The sequence below is a fragment of the Haemaphysalis longicornis genome, unplaced genomic scaffold (assembly GCF_048455015.1).
Source record: "Haemaphysalis longicornis isolate Haplotype H1 unplaced genomic scaffold, Haemaphysalis longicornis Haplotype H1 scaffold_12, whole genome shotgun sequence".
NCBI classification, from domain to species: domain Eukaryota; kingdom Metazoa; phylum Arthropoda; class Arachnida; order Ixodida; family Ixodidae; genus Haemaphysalis; species Haemaphysalis longicornis.
This window is the reverse complement of record NW_027526225.1, coordinates 33,588,520-33,611,240: the sequence shown is the minus strand read 5'-3', so window position 1 is coordinate 33,611,240 and position 22,721 is coordinate 33,588,520. Positions and strand designations below refer to the sequence as shown.

Here is a 22,721-nt window from a genome sequence, read left to right as displayed (position 1 = left end):
AATTGCGACGACCCGTCGGCAGCCGGCGGACGAAACGCTGGGCCGACTGACTCTGTCTGAAGGCCGGCGAGCCGTGCAGTATCGCAGCCAATTGCGAGCTCGGCACCTCCTGACGTCACACGAAAACGCCACAGAAAATGGGCGAGCGTAAAGAGAGGAGGACAGCATTTTCGAATTAATTTTTATACTAAATAAAATCGCGTAAACGCGCCCAGAGTGGTCGAAACATGGCCTGGGGACTCCGGACTACAATTTGCGCAAGTAATCCCGCAATGTTTACATATCACTTCAGTGTCCCTTTAACCTCGGGAACGCTGATGTAAACAGCACGGCTGCCTGGCGTTCCCGAATGGCAAGGCTTTATTGAACATCTTGACGCCAGCACCTGGATTCCCGTTCGTGCGGCAATTCTCGCTGGCACTGCCGACGGGCTTCTTCTTACGGAGAGCGCGCAATTTTCCAAACATTCAAGAGTGCAACGCCAACCGCGGTCGTCTATATATGCGACCTCTTCGGAACCATCTTTTGGGATCTCGCTCTCCCATTATCTGATTGCTCTCCTCCTCTCGTTGACTCCGCCAACCTGGCCTTTGCGCGGGCTCTCACCCGCGCCTTGGATCCGCCTACCTGCCCTTTGCGCCCGCTCCCCTCTACCCACTATGTTGCACCTGTCCCACTACGCTGCACGTGTGCTTGGCGCTTGTTGTTCCCTCGCTAAGCTATGCCCTCTCTACGTCGCTGCATCCGCGTTACCACCTCTCATCCCATGAAATCATCGACCAAAACAAGCTTCGCTTTTAAAATTGTTAGACGTTTACCTGCTCGTGAAATGTTTCATCCTAAAACCAACGTCTTGCTTTCGTACAACCGCTGTTCAAAATAATGATCCCACATCAGCATAAACAGACCCCTACTTTTCCTGAACAGTGTGACAGGACGAGTAAATTTTCAGTCAGGGGCAAGGATCGAACTTAATAAGCAACACACCATTCGTCTTGTGTGTCATAGTCACAGGAGATAGTCACCTACGAACTCACTTCAACAATTGTAACTTCCTGACAACGACTATTACAAAGGTAGTTAAGTATTTTAGCTTCACAATGAAGTTTTCTTTAAACACCGTTTGCCTTTATATCTACCGTGTGGAACCACCAAATTACGTGTGTTCAGAATGCGGACATATAAAAAATGTTTGATGAAAAGCGCCCGTTGTGTGGGATATCTCTTGTTTTTCAGGTTGAACTTTTCCAACACTTAGGCACGTAATGTCTTCAAAAGTGCTTTTTTTATTAACCCAACAGGTTCGGGCCCAGAACGACGGAACAGGCTACTCCCCGTATTCAAAGGAGCGGCAATTCGAAACGAAGGAAATGCGTAAGTCTTGCTTAAAAAGCATACTTACGCCGTCTTAGTACGCTGCAGTGGAGCATAGTTAAAAAACTTTGTGAGGTTATCAATGTTATTACGTGTCTCCACTCTGCCTTTAAGAACAACCTTTTTGATAACTAACTGTATTTCATACCACGGAGTTACCATGCAGAAAAAGAAAGTCACTCATTTCTTGAAAACACCCCAACATTTCAGTTTCGCAGAGATAACGTCCTAAGAAGAGTTTGCCTTGAGGCAAATGTGGCGTCTTATCGACGTGCGGTACTAATACCGAGAATTTATTGGCCTACGCCGCGCAGCTTTTTTGATGAGACTGATGGAAAAGCCAGATTAATCTGTCGACGAACATGTTGTAATGTCAAATCGTTCTGAGGGTACATTATCATTGTATTGTTTTTTTTTACACAAATACTTGCACATTTCCTTTACAGCCACAAATTTCAGGCTGTCGACAGAAACGCGGTTATTCAGCCTTGCTTGGTTTGCATAATGAAAGCACAAAAATAAGCGAAGGTCTGCATTCTTAATAATAGTTTCATTTGAAGCGCAAACCGAGAGGGAATAAAACGGTTTCTCTGAATACCGTTTGAGGGAACACTAGGCCTTTATTTTAGGAAAATCCAACATCAGCAAGTCAAAAAAGTTTATTTCATTTCTATCGAAGGGTATTTGAAAATTATGGCGCTTTTATTGCAGTGCTATATGTGACAAAGCCAAACACGATATTTAGCAATGAGAACCATACATATGGCGGCAATTGGAATGCCACGCTAGAATTAATAGCGTGCGCGGCGCTTGTGCCCCAGTGCTTTAGTCTCTCAGTTCTTTCTCCCTGATTACCTGGTATAGCGCAGCTTCTAAACCTGTAGCGTCTGCATCTACTCCCCTAGTTCTACAGCTGCCCCTGTCTAAGGAAGTTTAAAAAGGTTCGAAATGGTTTGATGGCTTCAAAACCATGCTGCTTATGCGCCAAAGTATTTTAACAGTGAAGCTGTTTAGCAAATGTACTTTTTCCAGTCCGCAGTTAAAAATACCAGAGAAATTACCGAGCACGCGCACGTGAGTGCGGGCCTCGCGGCGAATGCGCGGCAGTTAACAAAACCAAAAAGATGCCTAGAGCGCGTGTGCACGTGCCTCGCGGTGACCGCCCTGCGTCCCCGGCGCACGTTTTTAAAGCCAAGCATACCCACTCAGGGAGACGTGGCCGAAACTGGCCACATAAAGGAACTGTAGTGTTCGTGTTAATCGTGGCAACACTTGCTCAGAACGAGAAAGACACGTCATAGCGTACGCCCCTTTAAGGTGATGTCCGATGATTATCTCTTCCAAAACAATGAAAGAAGCACGCACTGATGAAGTAAAGTTCATTGCGGCAGCGAAGAAGAAGTAGATCGGCTGCAATTGTCGACTTAAACCTTCGTGATGGTCGTGAAGGTTGCGTAAAGCTTCGCTACCTTCAAGTCTTACGTGTTAGTGTGAGCTTTGTCCATTTTTATTGGCAATAGTACTGATGCTTTTTAAAATGATTCTCCACGAGGGCTTAAACTGAGATTAACAGATGAAAGCAGCTCTCAAAACGCAGTTCACACTTGGGTTTTTTCGGGGTTCAAAAGCCTGTAAAAAACTGTTGTGTCTTTCTTATTTTGTAATCGCGTTCTGAATGGTGCTAGATAAAGTGATTCCTACGTGATTCTTCCTAAAAGCTCCTGGTCCTCCTGTCAACTTAACGTCTTCGGGGAAGACAGAAGACAGCCTTAAGATTGAGTGGCAGCCCCCAATGCGAAGAAATGGAAAGCTGCTGCAATACAAGGTAAACCTTTCTTGATGAGTTCGGATCGCCTGGAAGTAGGGAACTTGAAACAAAGGACTATATGGATACCAGAGCAAAGAAGTGCCCATGGCACACCATCGTGTTAGAACTCTCTTGAAGTTAGCGAATTATTCAACAAAAAAGGCAGCTTCAAATCGATAAGCAGAATCAGGGGCGTGGCCTCTTGAATGACTATCACGGTTCTTAACACATTAATGACTTGCACTTTTTTTCAGCCCCTTTGCTCTTTTACCGCAGCAGTTGCCAGAAAGCCTGTTTTATACATACATACATACTATATATATATATATATATATATATATAAATATATATATATATTTATATATATATATACATATAAATATATATATCTATATAAATATATATACAAATATATCGGCCTATACATATGAGAAAGGTGAACTCCGAAGATTCCTTAGCAGTGCGACGTTAGAACAACTGTTTTTGGTCTTTCTATTCCTGACATCCAGGTGCACTTACGGATAGCTCACACGTTCAATGCTAAGCTGACCGAATCGTGGAAACCAAACCCCACCACACTGGACGCTACCGAAAGCACAGAGTTTGATCTCCAAGATCTGTTTCCAGGGTCCACCTATGAGGTCTGCATCAAAGCCAGTACGTCCGCTGGCTTCGGTGAGGCCTCATGTGGCAACTTTAGCACCAAAGCGTCAGGTAGGTTGCCCCTTGTCGTTGTAACAAAGCCACCCCTGCAGCCCGTAACAAAGGCATCAGCAACAAAGCCGGCCGTGCCTTTTTTATTTAAAAAAACTTGCTGCAGAAGTATTGGCTAGGAAACGTATTTGCGGGTTTATTTGTAGCAGGAAAAATGAAAAAAAAACAGCTTTCAGTGCAGGAGTCAGCTTTAAACGTTCGAATAGATCTAAAGTCAGAAAAAGGAATTGGTGACTTCACCGATATATTTTTCTATACCGACCAGCAATTTTGTGAGCAATTTTAAGTGTGATAAAGTCTCGTAACTGACTTAGTGTCGCCATTCGACCTGTCTTGTTTGGCTGGTGAAAGCGTTGGAGCTTAATGCGGATAAAATGCGTGCATAAAAATCCCCGCCCCCACTGTGCCGGCCCTGATGGGAATTCAGGTTGAGGTTACAGAGAATCACGGGCATCGCTGCCATCTTTTGTTATCTTGATATCAGAAGAGTGGACTGGTATTCCTGTCTGATGTGGAAAACTTTATACTGATAAACTGCAAACGAAAGGGTGTACCTGACCTATATGTCGGGTATATGGCAAACTTATTTCATTGTCAATTTATTAGCGAGAAGTTATTAGTGCAAAAAATTGTCTAGAAGCTTCCTCGTGGGTAGTGTCAGATAATGCGTAATTACTCTTTCTATGGAATTCCTCCACACATCAACTTCTAGGCATATTTACTTTGGACGTCATGGGGGCATTGCGCCCAAGGCTTCGAATAAAGATCCAAAGAGACTTGTATTAAAAACGTCATTGGAAAGCACATCGTGTCACGCATTTCCAAAGACGGACGAACATGCTTCTGGGGAATCACCTAAGAATGTTTCTGCCATATTGTACACCGGGCAGGGCCCCTAGTTCATAATCAACGCAGAATTTCTCGTGAGTTCACGAGTGTATCTTTACGGTTATCTGACCCACCATATTGTAATACAGGCTGGTAAATTTAAAGTGCGAAAAATGCAATGAGGATCGTTTTCCTTTGTTGCAGCGCCAGTAGTTCAGATGGTACCCAGTGTGACGAAGAACATCAACAACACGGTCAGCATTGTTCTGACGGCAGTTGACTCCGTTGGAGGGCCCATAACGTACGTATTCCTCCATCGAAATTAATCAATTCATATTTGTTTATTGAAAATATTCAGTCTATCAAGGAACCTTCCCAGATGCAATAACCATAATAATGATACCGTTTATTGCGCCCAAGAGCAGGCTTAAGGCCAGAAAACTATTAGTTCACGAAAGTACAACGTAAACAAATACGTGAAGCTTAGACGCAAAAAATCAACAATAAAAACAGCTTATATAAGAAAATCTGAAAAATGGGATTGATCCTTGGGGACGCAAAAACAAAAAGCACTACATTGTTTCAGCTGGGAAGGCACATGAAAGGAGACCCCTTCTAAAAGAGTTAAAAAGATTAAAGCGATACATCGAAATCAAAACAGTGTAATGAAACATCACAAATGCACTTTATATAAAAATATTATAAATAACGTCATTTTCTTTGACGTTTGATGCAGGAAGCCACTAGTGAAAGCTACGAACAGCAGCAGTTTGACATGTGCACCTTGAAGTGCCTATATGTTCTGCTTCTATTAGTATTTGCCATTCTTGGCGATGCGTTGAGCGCTCATTCCCGATATTCTCAATTACCAACCGCTGCCCCAGCGTTGAAGAGGTTCCTCCTGGCAAGAATGAATTGTTTTTCAATGTTTTAAAAGAAGACATTTTTTTCTTTTGCTTTAATTTATTTTTTTATTTTCATTCATTTGTGTGTTTGTTTCGTGCCACCACGCTAGTTTAATTTGAATATTTAAACGCTAAGTCAGGAGTTTCGTACGGATGAGAATTAAGAGCAAACACCTACAAACCAACAGAAAAGTACATAATTGTGTCCACGTGAAAAACTGCGGGAATCAATAGAAGGACCAATAAGAGAAACTGTAGCGCTACAAAAACAATCTACCGAGATAATGAAGACAAAAATTTAGTTCATCCAGAAACAAAATGCAAGTAACTGACCCAGAGATAAAAAAAAGGTACGAAAATGTGTCCACAAACACTGCACAGACTTATGAGCAAGCCCAATTTGAGCTACAAGATTAAATTGACGCAAGGGAAGACCGAACGCACGGGAAAGGTGTTTCTGTTAAAAAATGCTTGAAAGGACTCAGCATTTGGGCTTTCCCAAGAATCAGCCGCCAAATGATTCCACGAGCGATTAGCCATAGGGAACGATGATTTCTTGAAACGAGCCTGTTTTGGTCACCGGTTTAATACGTTATATATGTTGTCTTACCTATCCTCCTTTTAGTCTGGCGAAGAAAGTACGTATAATAAACTCATACAACTCCTACAACGACCAGTTTCCAGCTACGTAAGGAAGGCAGTTTCTCAGAAATCAACTGGCGAACTGTTTTACTTCTTAGCGACAATGAGCCCCTTTTATTGGACGCACCAACTCGACAAAATGAAGTTCTAGCATTTTCTGCGAACCCAATTTACCTCGTCATCGATTACATCATTTCTATTGGGTGGTGAAACTATAGGGAGCAAAATTGGTTACTTCACAGCTTTCCCTTTTTGTGGACGTAGAACACCACATGATTAATCTTTAAGTATTTCAAAGCCCACTTACTTCTTATGTACTCCAATTTTATCTGTGTTTGCAAGCAGGTGAATAGGGTACAACTTTAACGATTCATAAAAGCTTCCGCTTTACCTTCTGGCGTTGAAGAGAGGCACCTGAGAGCACGCTCACCTGCGGAAACACTCACAGCAGATTCCCGACAGAGACTGGCTTTCCTTGAGTGACGCTCTGGCATTAGGTTTGCGGCAAATGCTTAAATCCTCCATTTTCTGAGCAAAAGCAGTTTGCAATTTTCCCCGACATTGCAGAAACAGCATTTCCGACTGGTACAATGCAAGCGCCTCTAGCAACAGACTAGCTTTAGTGTTGTTACGGTTGCGGTTATGCACACATTCGCCCTTACGGCCACGTCCACTTCATGGTCAATTGAGCCTGTCCGTCTTTTTGGTCTGAAAATTCGTCGTGAGAGTAATAACTAGCGTTGAGGTGAGCAGAAACTCACTTTGTTCTCGGAAAGTTGTCTGCCTGGTCCCAGTGACTCTCCGAGACAATTAACGCCATCGTCACAACAAACTATACTCTCTGAAGTCACCAATTTGCATCCCGTGCCCTTTTCTCATTCTCTAGCTTCGTATCACGCGAAGAAGGAGAAAGATCTACCCCGATGCGACGTTAGAAGGTCGCTGTAAAGTCCACGTCTAGAAGCAGGCAATGTCACGCTCTACATCTAAGAGACCACCGGAACTAAGTATTTTTGAATAAAAGTAGAAATGATAAACATCCGTGATCAAGGGCAGGCCGAAGATAAGGAAAATCATCCTCCCCGTCTCTTAGAGCTTATGATACTAGCACTACCAAGCGTACACTGCAGGCATTTTTGTACTTGTACTGGCTGAGCTGGTGCAAGCAGTGCAGCACATTCATTTTTTCACTAACGTATAGCTCCGGTAGCATTCTTGGGTGATCTACTCTCATCCGAACATATTTGCAATCACCTGAACCAGTTCATTTTAAAAGTATCTTTAGGGAACGCTACCTCCGCTTCCTGGCTACGAACCAATGTACGCGCTGCGCCATTCTTTTCCCACTTACCTTTCTTCCCGCAAGAGGCCACTCTGAATCAGTGACCCACCCAGGCTCGGCCAACGTCCCTACATAATGTTAGGGGCTCTTCGCTCCAACAGCCGAGCACGTCAGGTATATGTTGCTTGTCTAGCTTATCTTAGCTCCACCGACGCCGCTGCACCGGCCGGTGTTGACGCCGGTGTTTCCTTGTCTACTTTTCAGTAGCTCTGCGAGCTTGCCAGCCCTTCTATTGTTATTGCGCTGCTTTTTTTTGGTTTTTCGTCGGCTTCACGGTTACCGATACAGCGTGGACCGACCTGCGCCGCACGTGACTGCATGTCTAAATGAAGACTTTTGTTCGCCGCCGTACTTTCAGTGAGCCGTTCATACCGTTGTACACGATGGTGCTTTGTTGAGGTCTCAGCCGTTGAAGAAGTTTGCATTTCCGTGGCGCTTTCGCAGGCAAAAAACACGTAAGTGAAAATGACCGAGTTATACAAAACGGCCTGCTTGCACAGCTCCCTGTTTACAAGGTCGTGAGGCTCTTCCTATCAAAGGGTGCTCGAGAACTGACGGATCTTCATACAAAAAGAACGCTCTTTGACGAGATGCCAAATTCTAGAAAGTTTTAATGATTGCATGAGCCAAAATGAACGTTAAGAAACACAGTGGACATTCGTAGGCCTTCATGTATCGCACGGGACATGTAGGCCTATAAGTACCGGTCGACTTTTCGACATACCTCTTTCCACCCCTTATCAAGTTCTACTGCTTTATTCTCTACAAAAATGCACAAGTGCTGACACTGAGAGCCACGAAATCAGGCGAGGGTGCATTCCTCAGGCCCGCTCACCAATCAGCGCCACCAGTTTGGGCGACATGGTTTTAATGCGAGCAAACTCAGCGCTTTATATATAAAGTTGAAAAATTGGTGGTGTCTGGCACAGAAAATCGCTGTTGTCGTAAAGAGCAAAGAAGCTTAGAAACATTACAACATTTGTGCCAAATTGCGTATGTAGAAAGTTTTCAGTAAAGTGAATCAATTCAAAATTAAATTCCGTACATTAAAGTTCGTTTGAGGATCAAGTACGGGTCTGTGAGTGGCAACCGAGGCCGTGGCCACGGTGATACATCGGCATGTTGCCAGCGGAGGAAAGCGGGTAAGCCTAATGCGTGCACACTGACGTCATATCGCGTAACAGGTGAACGTGACTGCAAAAGAGTAGAACTGGTTCACCCCAGCAACGGCAAACTCTGACTAGAAGAACGCTGCGGCAGGAAGTACCGACTGGCGGTGAACGCGACCGCGGGCGGCGCTGCGGAGAGCGTCTCTGTGACGTCAGCTTAGGGATTCTCGCATTTGTCGCCTGCTTGACTGTGGCTTACTGTCCCTGCTGTTTCCTCACGCTCGGTTGACATTCGATGCCTGTTGGCACCATTATTTGCGTTCGCGAAACTTTTTATCAAAATAAAAGCTTAAACTCGCGTTTACCAGCTAGAGGCGTCACTTAAAGTATAGTTTTGATACCGCTCCGGAAGAAACATTGCCGGCGCAGCGCCTTTCCTGCGAAACCGTTACTGTGCGGAGCGCGAAGGGTCGGAGCAAGGTGTCAGCTTCTGTATTCAGGAATCTTATGAAGAAAGGGAAGATGCATAGTCTAGTAGCCGCCAACGGCGAAAATATAAGCCCAAAACAAATTTCAGGCATTCGGGACTGTCCGGTTTGGTAGAAGACATTACGACTCACGGTAACCGTATGTAAGGTAAAACCGTTTGTGCAATCTTGCCGAACGCTCGAAAGTATTCTATCACTTCACTTGACCTTGTAATGACACGAAAGTATGCCGGCATGCACAATGCAGGTAAAAAAATGTAGGTTAAGTTCCAAATAACCTACTGCCTGTATAGGCGCCTGCTAGTTTTTTACCAGAAAGTACCGATATGAACACTTATTGGGCAAAAACCTATGTTTGTTCCGACCTGGAGGGACATTTTGTACATTTCTTGCAGACATATCTTCACAATGTTCAGTTCGGTATGTTCCTAATACCGACCTAATAGGTAAGTTTGACATGTAGTGATGCATGCGGTAGGAGTGGTTTGTGCCAGCAGTCATAGGAAGCACAGTGAACCAAGCGAAGCTGGCTAAGTTAGGATTAATTTTAACCCGGTATGATGGCGATAGTTGTTCCTTCCCAGCTAATAATTGAGTCAATGTCCTCCACTAGAAACGGTCGCGGCATGAGCAGGTCTCCATCTATTAAACCGGTGAAGTCTGGATACGCCTATCAGCGACATAATTAAGCGCGCATTACTGGTAGAAGTGAGTGTTAACTAGAGTCAGTAAGATAAAAAATGGGATTCGGCACAGAAGTCGATATATTGCAGACACACATTGACATAAACTGCGTAACCTGAAGTTTCTGCATGATGCAAAATTTGTGGAAAGAGAAGTAACGCGCACGTTAAAACTCACTGGACAGCAAAGCCGTTCCTGTGCTCACGAGACTCGTTGATGTATTCATGAAAATAACCCTACAGAGCTTTTACAACTGACAAAAAAAAGTTTTAACCTATCGATTCCACCTGATTTGGAGCCCATTCAAAATATTTCCTTAATATTATTGTTTTGTTATTCTTATTACCAAGGCACCATCATAAATTTTACGCTGTCTTTCCTTCTCGTTATGGTTTACATGTTTATTTCAGACTGTAGTCCTTCGGTGTTCGTTTGGAGTGGCGACAAAAACGCGTTTGACGGGACCTTGTGTCATGCTAAATATTCCCGGGTGGCTTATCTTAGTGCATAGCGTTCTACTACGGCGCACTTTAAAGCCTCGGTGCAGCTTTGATACGGAAACCATTTCTGTATTTCATACCGTGCTCACGCAGCTATGTCTTTCTCTAATCACACGTCTGAATAAGGGCTCTAAAGCGTTGCTTTTCTCAGGTAATCTAGTCCCCAGTTGATTTGTTCAAAAAAGTGTCCCGTACATGATGTATCTGAGCGTCATCAGCAACTAGGGTTTCAATCGTACAGGTGCTGTCATAAGTATTTGAAACAAGGATTTGTGAACATCTCAAAATATGTGTCTTACTGGCCTAATAACCGCCAATACCGTTGTGCAGGAAGCTTTTTCTATAAAAGGGGACTCTTTTAACTGCATACCAATACAGTCGGGCAGTTTCCGGAACAAGAGTTTTACGTAAATGCACGAGATCATTCTCTAATTATGTTTGGGAACACTTGCGTGTGAGGCACACGTTTAGCAAAAGACCTGGCGGTTTTTTTTTCTGGGCCCTCAGTGCGATTGTATCGTGTTGCAATACACATGCGCGGCGTCTACAATTGCCTTCACAAAGAATAGCAGCGATCATAAAGGCGACTCAATGAACGAAGCAAAACGGGTAATAGCAGAGCATTGTTTTTTTTTCTGATCTCTAACAATCGAGCAGTGGTTACTTCCTGCTGGTGGTACGAGAAGGTGCGAGCATCGATGAACCACCCAAGCTCGTCAACTTCAGCAGTGCCCAAGAGCAGCGGCTGGGGTACTACGTGGCCGCTCACTTTGCCCCCAACCAACTGGACAAACGCCCCATCAATTTTCTAGTTGGCGGAGGTAGCGTGATGGGAGACTTCGAAAATCCGCCCCTCACGGACCCAACGCCGTACCGGTTCGCACTGGTCGCCGAGAGTAACTATTCGGGGGTGAGTGCCTACCGACATTGTATGATGGAGCACGGTGTATATTTCTAGCGTCCACATTATTAGTGTCTGCTTGTACGTTCCTTAGAACATAGGCCACTGCATCCAATTTGATATCCACATCATGGTCCAACCTACTGTAAACGGGAGACATGTCAGGTAGCTGATTAAGTGGGGATCAATTTTTTTTTACCCGCCGGCTCCTGGCAAATGGCTCCGCAGAAAAAAAATTGGGGACTGGATCCAAGTTACTCCTCATCTTAAGTGAATGTGTGGATTCACTCACTCGTAGCTTCGCGTACGTACAGAACCACAAACCCCATCGCGTACGTCATCAGAAGGTGGGGCGGAAAAGTTGGCAGTACAACATTATTACAGGATGATATTCCTTCCTCGGGAGCAGGACGATAAGTGAATCGCAAAAGAACATTTGTTTGCGTGCGCTCGCACTTATCACAAATCATCGTATTTCATGTTCTGAATAATTGCCCTGCGCGAAAAATTCACCCTGTAGTTTGAAGTGGAGGCAATGAGTTCTAAGTTCATCATAAGTTGGACTTAATTCGAGTATCTACTCTGAATATCATTACGGGCACAAGCCGGTGCTTTCCACTTTTTCGTAGACCTGTCGGCATTGTAGTGGAGGGCAAATTTGTCAAATTCATTGGTTGTGTTCGTTTCGCAGGATGTGCTGTACGGGTACCGCGTTTCAGCTCCGGTGGTAGGTAAGTGAATATGCTACCGTGAAGGCGCAACTCATTTCTTTTTTTTTTCACTTATGCAAAGCCGGTGTGATGGACGTTACGAATGCAACAAACTCCACCTTCACGCTCTATGCAGTGAATAGCAGCGGCGGCGCAGCGGGAGTTGGCGCCATCATAGGAGTGATAGCGGTGGTTCTATGTCTGATCATCATGGCCGTTTCTGCAACATACTACTATCGCCGGTGAGTTCGACATTCCTTAGCTTAATAACGTGTTTTAACGTTGAGTGTTACACAAACATTGAATAATTATATTATTATTAATAAATTAATCACTCAATCAATCCATCAGGCATGTTTAGTTACGTGCGCAGGAACAGCAAAAGGCCTGAGTGGTGGCGCACAGATAGTTACATAAAAACAAAATACAAGAAAAATATTGCAAGAAACAAACAAGCCACAAGACACACACTAATTCAAGTAGTGAAAATGACATAAATAAAACACAGGTGGAGTAAAAGGAGGGTACAGTTTAAAAAGGAAATAAAGACGCCTTCGTGGCTCTGCTTGCTGTAAAGACAGCACTACAAGCAGAGCAACAAAATTTGACAGTAATACAACAAAACAACAGAAAGGGTATAGAGACAATTGATAAGACAAACCAATCACAGGAAACAGTTTCATAATAAAAAAATGATAACAACAATATAATATTTGTATATTAGTGTGACCAGGAACCACCGGAGGGCCTGTTTGCTTGTGCACGAGAAAAAAGAACAAACCTGAACAGGCGACGCAAGAAGTGCACATCACACTGAAAATCGAAAATAGCATTGGTCACACCGAACACAAATTACACACTTCCATATACATATACACAGGGAGACACACACACCCACACACACACATATATATATATATATATATATATATATATATATATATATATATATATATATATAAATGCCCTTCTCGGCCTAGTATTGAATCACAATAAATTCGAATTTCACAAAAGGCATTACTTTCAACTTAATGGAATAGCCAAGAGACCAAAATGGCCTTAAATTATGCAAATATTTTCGTGGCGTCGTTGGAAATCGCCTTTCCGGAGCTCTGCTCTGTCAAACTATTATATTACCGAAGATTTCTAGACGGTATATTTTTTGTGTGGAGCTCCAGACAAACAAGCCTCGCAAGTTTTATTGAGAATTTTAATGCAGTTCACCCTTCAATCAGTTTCACCCATGAGATATCTGAGCAGGTCATTATTTTCCTAGATGTTACCTTGTCCGTACACAACAACGGCTTTTCCACAACACTATAGAGGAAGCCAACGGACCGGCAGAGATACCTCCATTTTCATAGCAGCCATCCGCGGCGCTGTAAGGCCAGCATTCCATACTCTAAGGCCAACAGATACCGCAAAATATGCTCCAACGGCTCTGACTTTGACAGGCATACACAAGAACTCAAAATCACCCTTCTGGAACAGAACTACCCTGCAATGTCCCTGACGATTCAATAGAGAGAGCCCGAAGCCGTGATCGCACTGCAGCTCTATCAGGCCGAGCTTACAACGGACTCATGGCGTATCATAGACCAACCTTGTACTGACCAAGTCAGCAATGGCTCCCCGAGTTATCAACATACTTAGCAAACATTCCAACATTATAAAACAGAGCAATCGGTTGTGCAAAAATTTTGAAAGACCACCCAGAGTCGTGTACCGCTGAGAAAAAAACCTTAGGGACCTAATAGTGAAGGCTAAGACAGGCCCACCAGACAAACCACTGGGTTGCCATCCCTGTGGAAAGCCTCGCTGCAAGGTTTGTCCTCACATTGTGCCAACCAACAAGGTAAAAAACAGCTGTTCTGACTTTGTCATAACATAAAAGAACACTTCAACTGTGACTCGAGCAACGTGGTATACAGACTTCGGTGCGATGTCTTCAGCATGGAATACATTGGTCAAACAGTAACAGCATTCCGTTTACGGTTTAAGAACCACAAGTCAGACGTGGCACCGAGCCAAATCTACCAGTTTCACGGCACTTCAGACTTCCCACAACAGCTTCGAACACATCAAGGTCGTGCTGCTCCAATCAGGATTTCAAAGTAACATTGATCGGGAAAACAAGGGATCCTTTTTTATCTACAAATTCCAATCACTGACACGTGAAATCAACGAGACCCCACGAAGGCTTTCGTGCCTAAAGGAACTAACTGAACTGACTTCCCATCTTAATTGATACCTGAAATTCCTGATGAGATCAAGCCACCTTCCTTCTTTTTTAGCAGTACTGAGAGGCGTCGTCGGCTAACACATTCAAAAGTTTACATTAAATGAGAAGACTGTCTGGCACGGGCCATGCCTGCTGATAATGTCTGAGAACATGTGCGCAGTTTTTCTTCTTTTTTGGTCTGTGTGTGTAATTCTTATGTTCGCTGTCTTTTCGGCCTGCTCTGAGAGTAATGGGAGGTTGGGAGCGGCGCGGCTCGCCGTCGGCTGTGATAACGCGAAGCCAGGTTTCGGCGCAATGGCGCCTCCGCCGCGTCCCCCTCCCAGGGCGGCGTTTGGATACTATGTCCTTCTCCTCCCGGGACGCGGGACGTGGGGGAGGGGCCATTGCGGCTCTGCGGCGTGCTGTACGCGTCTGAATGTCTGCCCCGGTGCTCCCCTTTGCCGCCCCCTCCTTCCACATTTGTTTTCTCTGTTCGCCTTGTTCGCTATAGCTTTCCGAAGCCCACTGTGCGCAGTGTGGCATTCGTCTTCAGGTCTAACAACCCTCTCAAAGAGTAGCTCGACAAGCGTCTTTTCGTAATTCTTTTTCTTCTTTTTACCATAAACGTTGTGCGCTTTTCCGCACGGGCTTACATGTTTTGACTATTCCTCTCCCAACTCCACGCGCACTTGTTCGAGCGGACATGCATCGGTTGTTCTTTATGCGTCCTGTTGCTCTCCGTCAACGCCGCGATTGGGGCTGCTTTCCACTGGCCACTGTCTATTTTCTTTTTTATCCCCTCTCTCTCTACGTGCGTTTCCACGGCTGTATAGTTACGAAATGTTGTTGCTACGTCTCTCTGCTTCACTTTCCACAAGGGTTCTCCTTTCTTGACGAGGGTGAGAAGAAAAAGAATCCCGCGTATTCCACGGGTGTACGGAAGTTTTTTGTGTCATTCTAACAGAACCCCTGATGAAGGAAGTTCCACTTCCGAAACTGTTGGGTAATATAATATGTAAGAAATTGGACAACACGCTATGGTCTCCCTCACTATGCTCTACGCTGAACTGGCCAATTGAAGAAGAAACCCGACCAATATATATATATATACCAATTGCAGCCCCTTAGCAATATGGCAATGCACGCGAACGAGTATTGAGAATGCACATGTACTTGCAAGAGAAATATGCAGAGGGAAGAATGTGAGTCGTATAAAAACGGAGTGAATCTAACATGGTTTTACTTGAGATGAACAGCATAAAAGGAATGTTTACATGAAAAGATGGAAGAAAATAACAAGCAATAAGATAGAACGAAAAACTGTTGTGTTGCTCCCACTTCACATCCAAGTGACAGCATAAATGTCAGTACATCATTAAGATCAGAATGAAAAAGCATAAAGGTATGGGATGACAAGCTCACGCACATGCTTGTGAAAGAGAGTTAGAAAATGATGAAATGTATCTAAGTAGTCAGAGCCCTGCCCAGGGCCCCTTGAGTAATCTTGGTGATGGTAAGGACACAAGCGCGGACCCTGAGCCCCCATACTCACGCTCTATCGTATACCGTGGCCAGGAGTTTTAAGGTGAAGGGTATAAACCAAACAGTAACCGTCGGAGCCGTGGTCAAGCCCCGGCGGATGGGCTCCCTGTCCGTTTACCAGGCAGGGAGCTTTCTGATACCTTTCTTGGAATCAAAGTTAACCGAGTAAAGGAAGTACCCCCGTCCCCTGATTTTTTCTTCTATGCTGTATGCTTTTCCCAAAATTTTCCAAACCCTATGATCGGCCCCCCAAAAGGGGCCCCACCGAAGTGAACTTTCCTCCTTTACCTGCCCCGTCGTTCTAAATACCGGACAACTTCCCCTGGTTCTTGATCACTGCAGACCGACGACAATAGAAAGCCAGGGACATATAAATCCGTGTTCTTTCATAGCGAAGTGCTTTGAAAGTGTTGTAGGGAAGCGCTATAAAGCAAAAAAACTGACCTCCGGAGAAATCCTTGCACACATAAACAATGAACAACAATAAAAATGCTCCTTAAAAAAAGCGTTATCGGCGCCTTGTGGGGACCAGGGTTCTTACGGCGACCAAGCTCGGCCCTCGAGACTCGGCCGCAAGGCTAGCTCGGCTGAACTCCGCTACGGAACGCTGACCGGCATAGCGGCAGAGAAAAGCAAAAAACACACAAGACACAACGGAACGGCCAAACGGCCAAACCAATAACTTGGTCGATTCCTCGCTCGTCCTGACCCAGCCTTCCGGCGAGGAAGGAGAAAGAAACAAAGAAAGGAGAAAGCCGGGCCTCCGGTACTCACGTATGTCATCGTCGCTTGCTCGAACCCAAGAGACCCTTGTTTCGTTCCGCTCCCCCAGACCGGCTCTTTGGGACTCCCGACAAGCTCGTCACGTGAAGAGCGACCGCCACGCCACTGCTGCGCCACGCCTGCGCCGCAGCGGGAGAGACGCAGCCGCCGAGGGGAGAGGCAGCCTTCCCCCCTCACCTCGGCGGCCGGCGGCGAGGAATGGGGAAAGCGCCAGGACTCTGGGTTTCCCACAACCTTAAATTCAAATTCACTCCCTCCCCCCCCTCCCCACTCCCCATATCCGAATCTGACCTGAGCAACGGAACTGACTCTGACATCCACGAGGGCCTCTTGAACAGGTTTTCATTGCACTAAAGAGAATTACGGCGCGCCGAGACAATCAGGACATCAAAACCAAGCACGTAGAGCATACGTTTGACCCCAGCCTTCTACCTCTATATGTCAATGCAGGCTTCCTTCGATGCATTGCCCAAACATGCCTTCCTTACCCGCGCTGGTTTAATAAGTGCCAATGGTTTGAGCATGGAACTTCCAACTGCTGCGGGCAACCAACATGTGCAGAATGCTCTCAATGTGACCACCTTACCGATAGTTGCAATACGATGACTTGAAGTGCCCAAACTGCATTGGCTCTTACGCAGCTTACCGAAAGACCTGTGAGAAATTTAAGCTTGAAAAAAAATCATTACCCAGAAAGTAAAAGAAAACATCTGCTTCCCCTTAGCTCGAAAAAAGTCTGAGTGCCTTGACTATTGCAAAGTATCTCGACGCAGCTAGCCGGGGGGCTTAGCGGCGTCTGGTTTCGACAGGGACTCAATGCCAGGATTCGAACTTTCTCCAGCCGCCGCCCTCCCTGCAGCCCAACCCGTCACCACACCGCTTGCTGAGCCAGCAGTGGTTGTGGTGGCAAAAGTCCCCATCGGGACCAATGGCCTCCGCCTCCTGCTTCTTAACCCTACCTGCTTCTGGTGGAGGCTGCCTAGGCGATATACACTGGGAGTCCGGCATCGGCACCAACCCCGCCGCAGAGCCCGTGCCACCTGTGGCGCTCCCGACACCTTCGGCGGTAGCGGCTCCAAAAAAATCCCCGAACGGTAGCCAAGTCGGGCCGTTCCTCCTTGCAACGCAGCGCAAGGAGCGCCCTCCCACGTACAAGTCAATAGAAAGGTCCAAAAAGCTCCCTCCGAGAGGACAAGCCCCGAAAGAGAAAACAAGACAACACGCACACACTTGAGGGATTGCGCCTCCACTCTTCGATAGTCGCAGCTATTGCAGGAAGACGAGAGAAACGATGGAGCTCTTCTACTCGCGCGTGCCGAGGAAGGCCCGTAATAACACGCATGGATGCTCGGTGCAACACCTCTAGTTGTTTGGTTTGAGCCTGAGTGAGGTCAAAACACTACACTCCGTAGCAGGCGCGGGAAGTTAGAAGTGCTACTACTAACATGCGGGCGACCTTCGTACCCGCACCCCCACTGCGATGGGAAATCCTCTTAATGAGGTGCAGAATCTTCATCCATGTAAGCGCGAGCTCTTTAAGGCATGCGTGGGCACCCCCGTTCTCGTGAAACGGTACGCCTAAAATGCGAACGTGGCGAGTAGGTGATCTGATGATTAGTTGATCACCGAGCTTCAAACTCACTTTGTCTCTTACTCCCTGTGACCCTCCTAGGAGAATGTACTGAGTTTACTCAGCCGATGGGTGCATGCCAGTCTGTCGAAGGTAAGCAAATAAAGCATCCAGGGCAGTTTGAACGGAAATTACTGCTTCTTCTGTTGTGGCATGCTGCCCTGGGTTAGTCCAGATGGTGACATCCTCGGCGTGCATAGTAAAACGAATGCCCGCAGCGTGGCCGTGAGGGCAGTTTGCAAGCTATCTCATCACTAGGTTGAATCGGGTAGGTGAGAGGATTGCCCCTTGGGGCACTCCTACCCTATTTGTGTAGTAACGTGGTTGGCTACGCCCGCTACATATTTCGAATGTGCGGTCATGCAAGAATGCTTTTACTATGTTTACGATTCGTGTGCCGGGACGAGCTTCTTCCAGTGCTTGAATAATGGCTTCGTGAGAGACTGTGTCAAACGCTTTGCGAAGGTCTACGGTGAGCAGGATGCTCGGTACGCCGGTTCGCAGGCCGCAGCGCTTGTTTGCCAGGCGTCGCAGGAGGTAGAGGCTATCGTGTGTGCATAAGATTGGTCGGAATCCCGTTTGCGCAGGATGGAAATGAGCGCATTGTTCCTCGAGGTGGTAATTGAGACGTGTAAGAACCATTCTCTCGAGAAGCTTGCAAAGGGTCGAAGTCAGTGAAATTGGCCGCATGTTGCTCAGCTGTGTTGGGGACTTGCCAGGCTTCGGAATAGGTATTATGACGGAGTGCTTCTATTCGGGCGGAAGGGTACCTGATATCCAAGCGTAATTTAAGTTATCGAGTAATTGCTGCTTGCCAGTGTGGTCTAAATTTCGGAGCATCTGCCAGGTGATGCGATCCTTTCCAGGCGCACTGCGCTCATTCACGGACTGCAAAGCGTGAAGCAATTCTTGTAGCGTAAATGGGGACTCTGCCCCGTCATCGCAGGCTGGGGTACGTTTTTGGTATAGGTGAAGTACCGGTGGTGTACGAGGCTGGTGGAAAAACGTAGATGCAGCCAAATCCTCAAATTCTGCACTGGTGATGCCTTTTTCTTAAGAAGTATTGCTTGAACGGCGTTTTCATGTTTGCGCTCACCTTTGATGGCCGGAAAGTTTCCCAGAGCTTTTGAAGGCCCGTTGTTTCTCCGAAGGAGGCGCAGTGGTTGAGCCATCGTTCGCGAGCAAATTGCTTTGCGTAACGTCGAGCTTGCGCCGTCTTGTCGCGTACCTTGAGAAGGTCCACGTACCGCCTTCCACCGGCGAGGTAAGCATGGTGCAGCTGCTGCCTAGTATTTCACAGGTTCAGTAGATGTTGATCGGGCGGGGGCAGGTTCTCGTTGACAGAGATATGCCGGGTTGAATCTTCCGCTGCACGCAAAATTCTTACGTGGAATGGCATGTTCATTTCCTAACGCCTAAAGTTAGCGCGAAATTCGTCTCAAATGACAGCATTTGTGTGGCGCGTATGCTTTTTTGCGTTTGCAATATTAGGCTCCAACAAAATTGGGTAATGGTCGCTACCCATTATATCGAGCCCGCATCGCCACTCACGCACAAGACCAGGTGTGCTCCACGTTAAGCCAGGGGATGTGTCCTACTGGTCCGCGTGAAGCCCATGTCGAGTTTGGTAAGTGGTGTCGTTCGCCAGTACAAGGCCAGCAGCCTCAGTTTCGTCGCTAAGGCGCTGCCCACGAACGGAGTCCCGAGCATATCCCCAGTCACGATGCTGGACATTGAAGTCCCCACACATGAGTATGGCGTCACGCGGATATTGCGCACGAAGATCCCGTAGCCACGCGAAATTTGCTCGTCTGCGCACACTTGTGTCTGGACGTATATACACCGATATTGCTAGAATTGTATTGCGTGGTGTCAGTTTGCATCTTACTGCTACCACCTTCTGGTAATCTGTACAAAATGCAGCTGTGTTCAGTGGCGTGTGAGGTACGTCACGACGAACAAACACTGTGGCTTGTGCCTGAACCAATCTTTCCGAACTGTCGTGTCTCGCGGTGTGCACGATAGCAGGTTGAAAGTAACCGTCGTAGCTTCTAATTCCCGGTGGAGTACCCCTTGTCTCTTGCAGTAGGCGGAGAGCGGGGTGCCCGATATGGCCAAACAGCAGGTTCAGTTCATTGGCGCATGTCCCCAGGCTGCGGCAGTTCCAATGGAGGGCGTCCGGACATCTTCACATAGTAGTTGAAGCAAGATTAGAGGTAGAGGTGTTGTTGAGGTCGAGGTTTCGGCTCATTTAGACTACGCTTGAGTGGCTGAAGCGAGCTGTAGCAACCGATAAAGTATCTGCTGCATGAAGTTCTGCATTGTGTGCTGTTGTTGCGCCATGAGCTGCTGTATTGTTAATTGCTGACTGCATGGGTGCAAGATATTGCTCCAAGTGTATGGTGGAATGAACACTTCCTTCTTTGGCATAACTAGATACGCTGTCCAAACAGTTAAATTTTCTGCCAGTATTTTCAGATTGGCAAAGTGCGGTGGTACTGCCAGGGGATCGTGGCTGAAGTCGGTCATGCGTCTCTATGTGGTCCCGTTCTTTCCGCAGTTGTTCCTCTTTGCGTTGCCGCACCAAGCAGCGCTCTTTACGTTCCTTGGCTTGGTTGGCAAACTGGGACTTTACAGTTTCAAGAGATTGCAGGAGTTCCGAAATTTGTTTTTGCAAGTGCCTGATCGTCGACGCATAGTCCCGCTCAGCTAGAGTTTCTTGTAGTGCCAATTCCTGCAATGCCTGGTCAGTCTCATCTTGGCACGGCGTGATAGTGTTAGAAGGCGTGTGTGAAATCGTTGCTTTGCGAGCGGCAGAGGGGTATGTCCCATTCTGTGAGACGTCAGTAGTTAATTTCAACGACGCCGACCTGGAAAGTGAGGATGATGTGCAAGAACTCTTGCCAGTCCTTTGGTGCGACTTCGCTGTGAACCGCAATTCAGAGTTGCGAATACGGGACCTACCCTTGCTGGTGGTGTTTGTTTGCCGGTTAAAAGCTTCTAGTTTCGGACACTTTGGGTCCTTGGCGAGGTGTCCTCCTTCATTGCACTATGAGCAGAAGGGCTTTCCTTTGTTGGGATACTCATCTGGACTTTCAGGGTGAACAGTGCGACACTTGGGGCAGACGGCTACAGCTTTTGGGCATATGTCCTGTTTAAGCCCGGAACCATGGCATCGGAAGCACACAAAGGATGTAATCTTGGAGGGGATCACTTTCCTGAGTGTTGCCTAATATATGATAACACGAGGAGGTCGAGAAGACTCAAACGTGATGAGGGCAGAGCCACATTTGCCCATCGGTCTCGCCGCTAGAATTTTCACACTTTCCACGTCCCGGTGCCTGGTTCACCATGACTGGAAGTGGAAGGGCACGTCCGGGTATGGGCAATGCCTTCAGGCGCAATAGTTTACCTGCCTGTCCTGAATCACAAGTGTGTACGATGACCGTGTTAGCCTGTTCCCTAACCTTGATTGTCAAGTGCTTTTGTAGGTCGAGGTTTTCACATAAAGCAGCAAAAGACTAGTACAGCAGTTGTGCGCTGAGGGTCTTGACGTCAAATCGTTCCTTGGGTCGAATAGTAAGGACGTGGCTCCCGATGTCCACACGCTCTTGGGCTTGCACAGGGCGGGTGCGCCGCTTGCGACGGTGAACAACTTTTTCCCACAGGTTGGGGTTGCTATCATCCTCTGGCATTATCACCGCTGAGGACCAATGTGCTTCAAGATCATCGGCGATGCGAACTCGCGGGCCCTCATGCAAATGCGAGGGTTCCTCTGTACACTTGCGTTTTGCGAGGCCCGGAGATTTTTGTTCGTTGGGTTGAGCGCAGCCGAGGCCTCAGACGAAAGTGGTGTACCGGGAGCATTAGGCTTACCGTCCATTGCACGGCCCTTCACTAGTATCTAAGCTCAATAAAACTATTTCAATCAATATATCAATTAGAGGAGGCCGTGCTAGAATGAGAAGTTTAGGCAGGCGGGTTTCCTTCGTCAGTACACCACTTCGATAATATCCTTGTGTTCAATACGGCAAGGCGATGGGAAATGGTCTGCGCCGTGAGGCAAAACGAGAGAATCAGCGCTCATTCATAACGTGAGCAAACTCCTAAACAGACACACAGACGGTATTGACTAGCATACGAAAGCTCAAAGGACAACAAACTCGCAGCCTACCCCTAGTTAACACAACAGGGGACACACTCGAATACCAGGGCAACACACTTGCATAACACTTCCAACACGTGTCTAGTTCTGCACACTACATAAACACCTTTATGAAACACAAATGGCAAGCCTTTATCGGATACTCACAAGTCAACCACGTCTTACAGGTCACAGGTTTTGCTTCATGAGCGGAGGGCTGCTCTAAGTACTTGTAAACCCTCCACTTCATGCCCGCGCAACATAATCATTGACCACATAATGACACAGCACTTACACGCAGACACTCTTCAAACACTTCTCCACCTATATAAAAAGGTATGGCTTTCGGGGCACAATCTAAAGCATTGGAGGAGGCTATTGTTGTAGCTTTCTTGAA

General features: G+C 46.5%; 1 protein-coding gene across 3 annotated transcripts in view; it reads left to right on the top strand.

The window, feature by feature from the left end:
* The window catches only part of LOC144162553 (receptor-type tyrosine-protein phosphatase kappa-like), a 616,238-nt gene that overhangs the window by 124,359 nt on the left and 469,158 nt on the right, over positions 1-22,721 (top strand). For 2 of the 3 annotated variants that reach the window (XM_077693141.1, XM_077693140.1), the window contains exons 12-14: positions 1,302-1,374; positions 3,093-3,199; positions 3,691-3,895. In XM_077693141.1, the coding sequence (XP_077549267.1) occupies positions 1,302-1,374; positions 3,093-3,199; positions 3,691-3,895 (385 nt within the window). Of the gene's footprint in view, positions 1-1,301; positions 1,375-3,092; positions 3,200-3,690; positions 3,896-4,927; positions 5,025-11,050; positions 11,304-11,985; positions 12,026-12,140; positions 12,247-22,721 lie in introns of all 3 variants that reach the window. The other variant, XM_077693142.1, reaches the window with a different exon arrangement.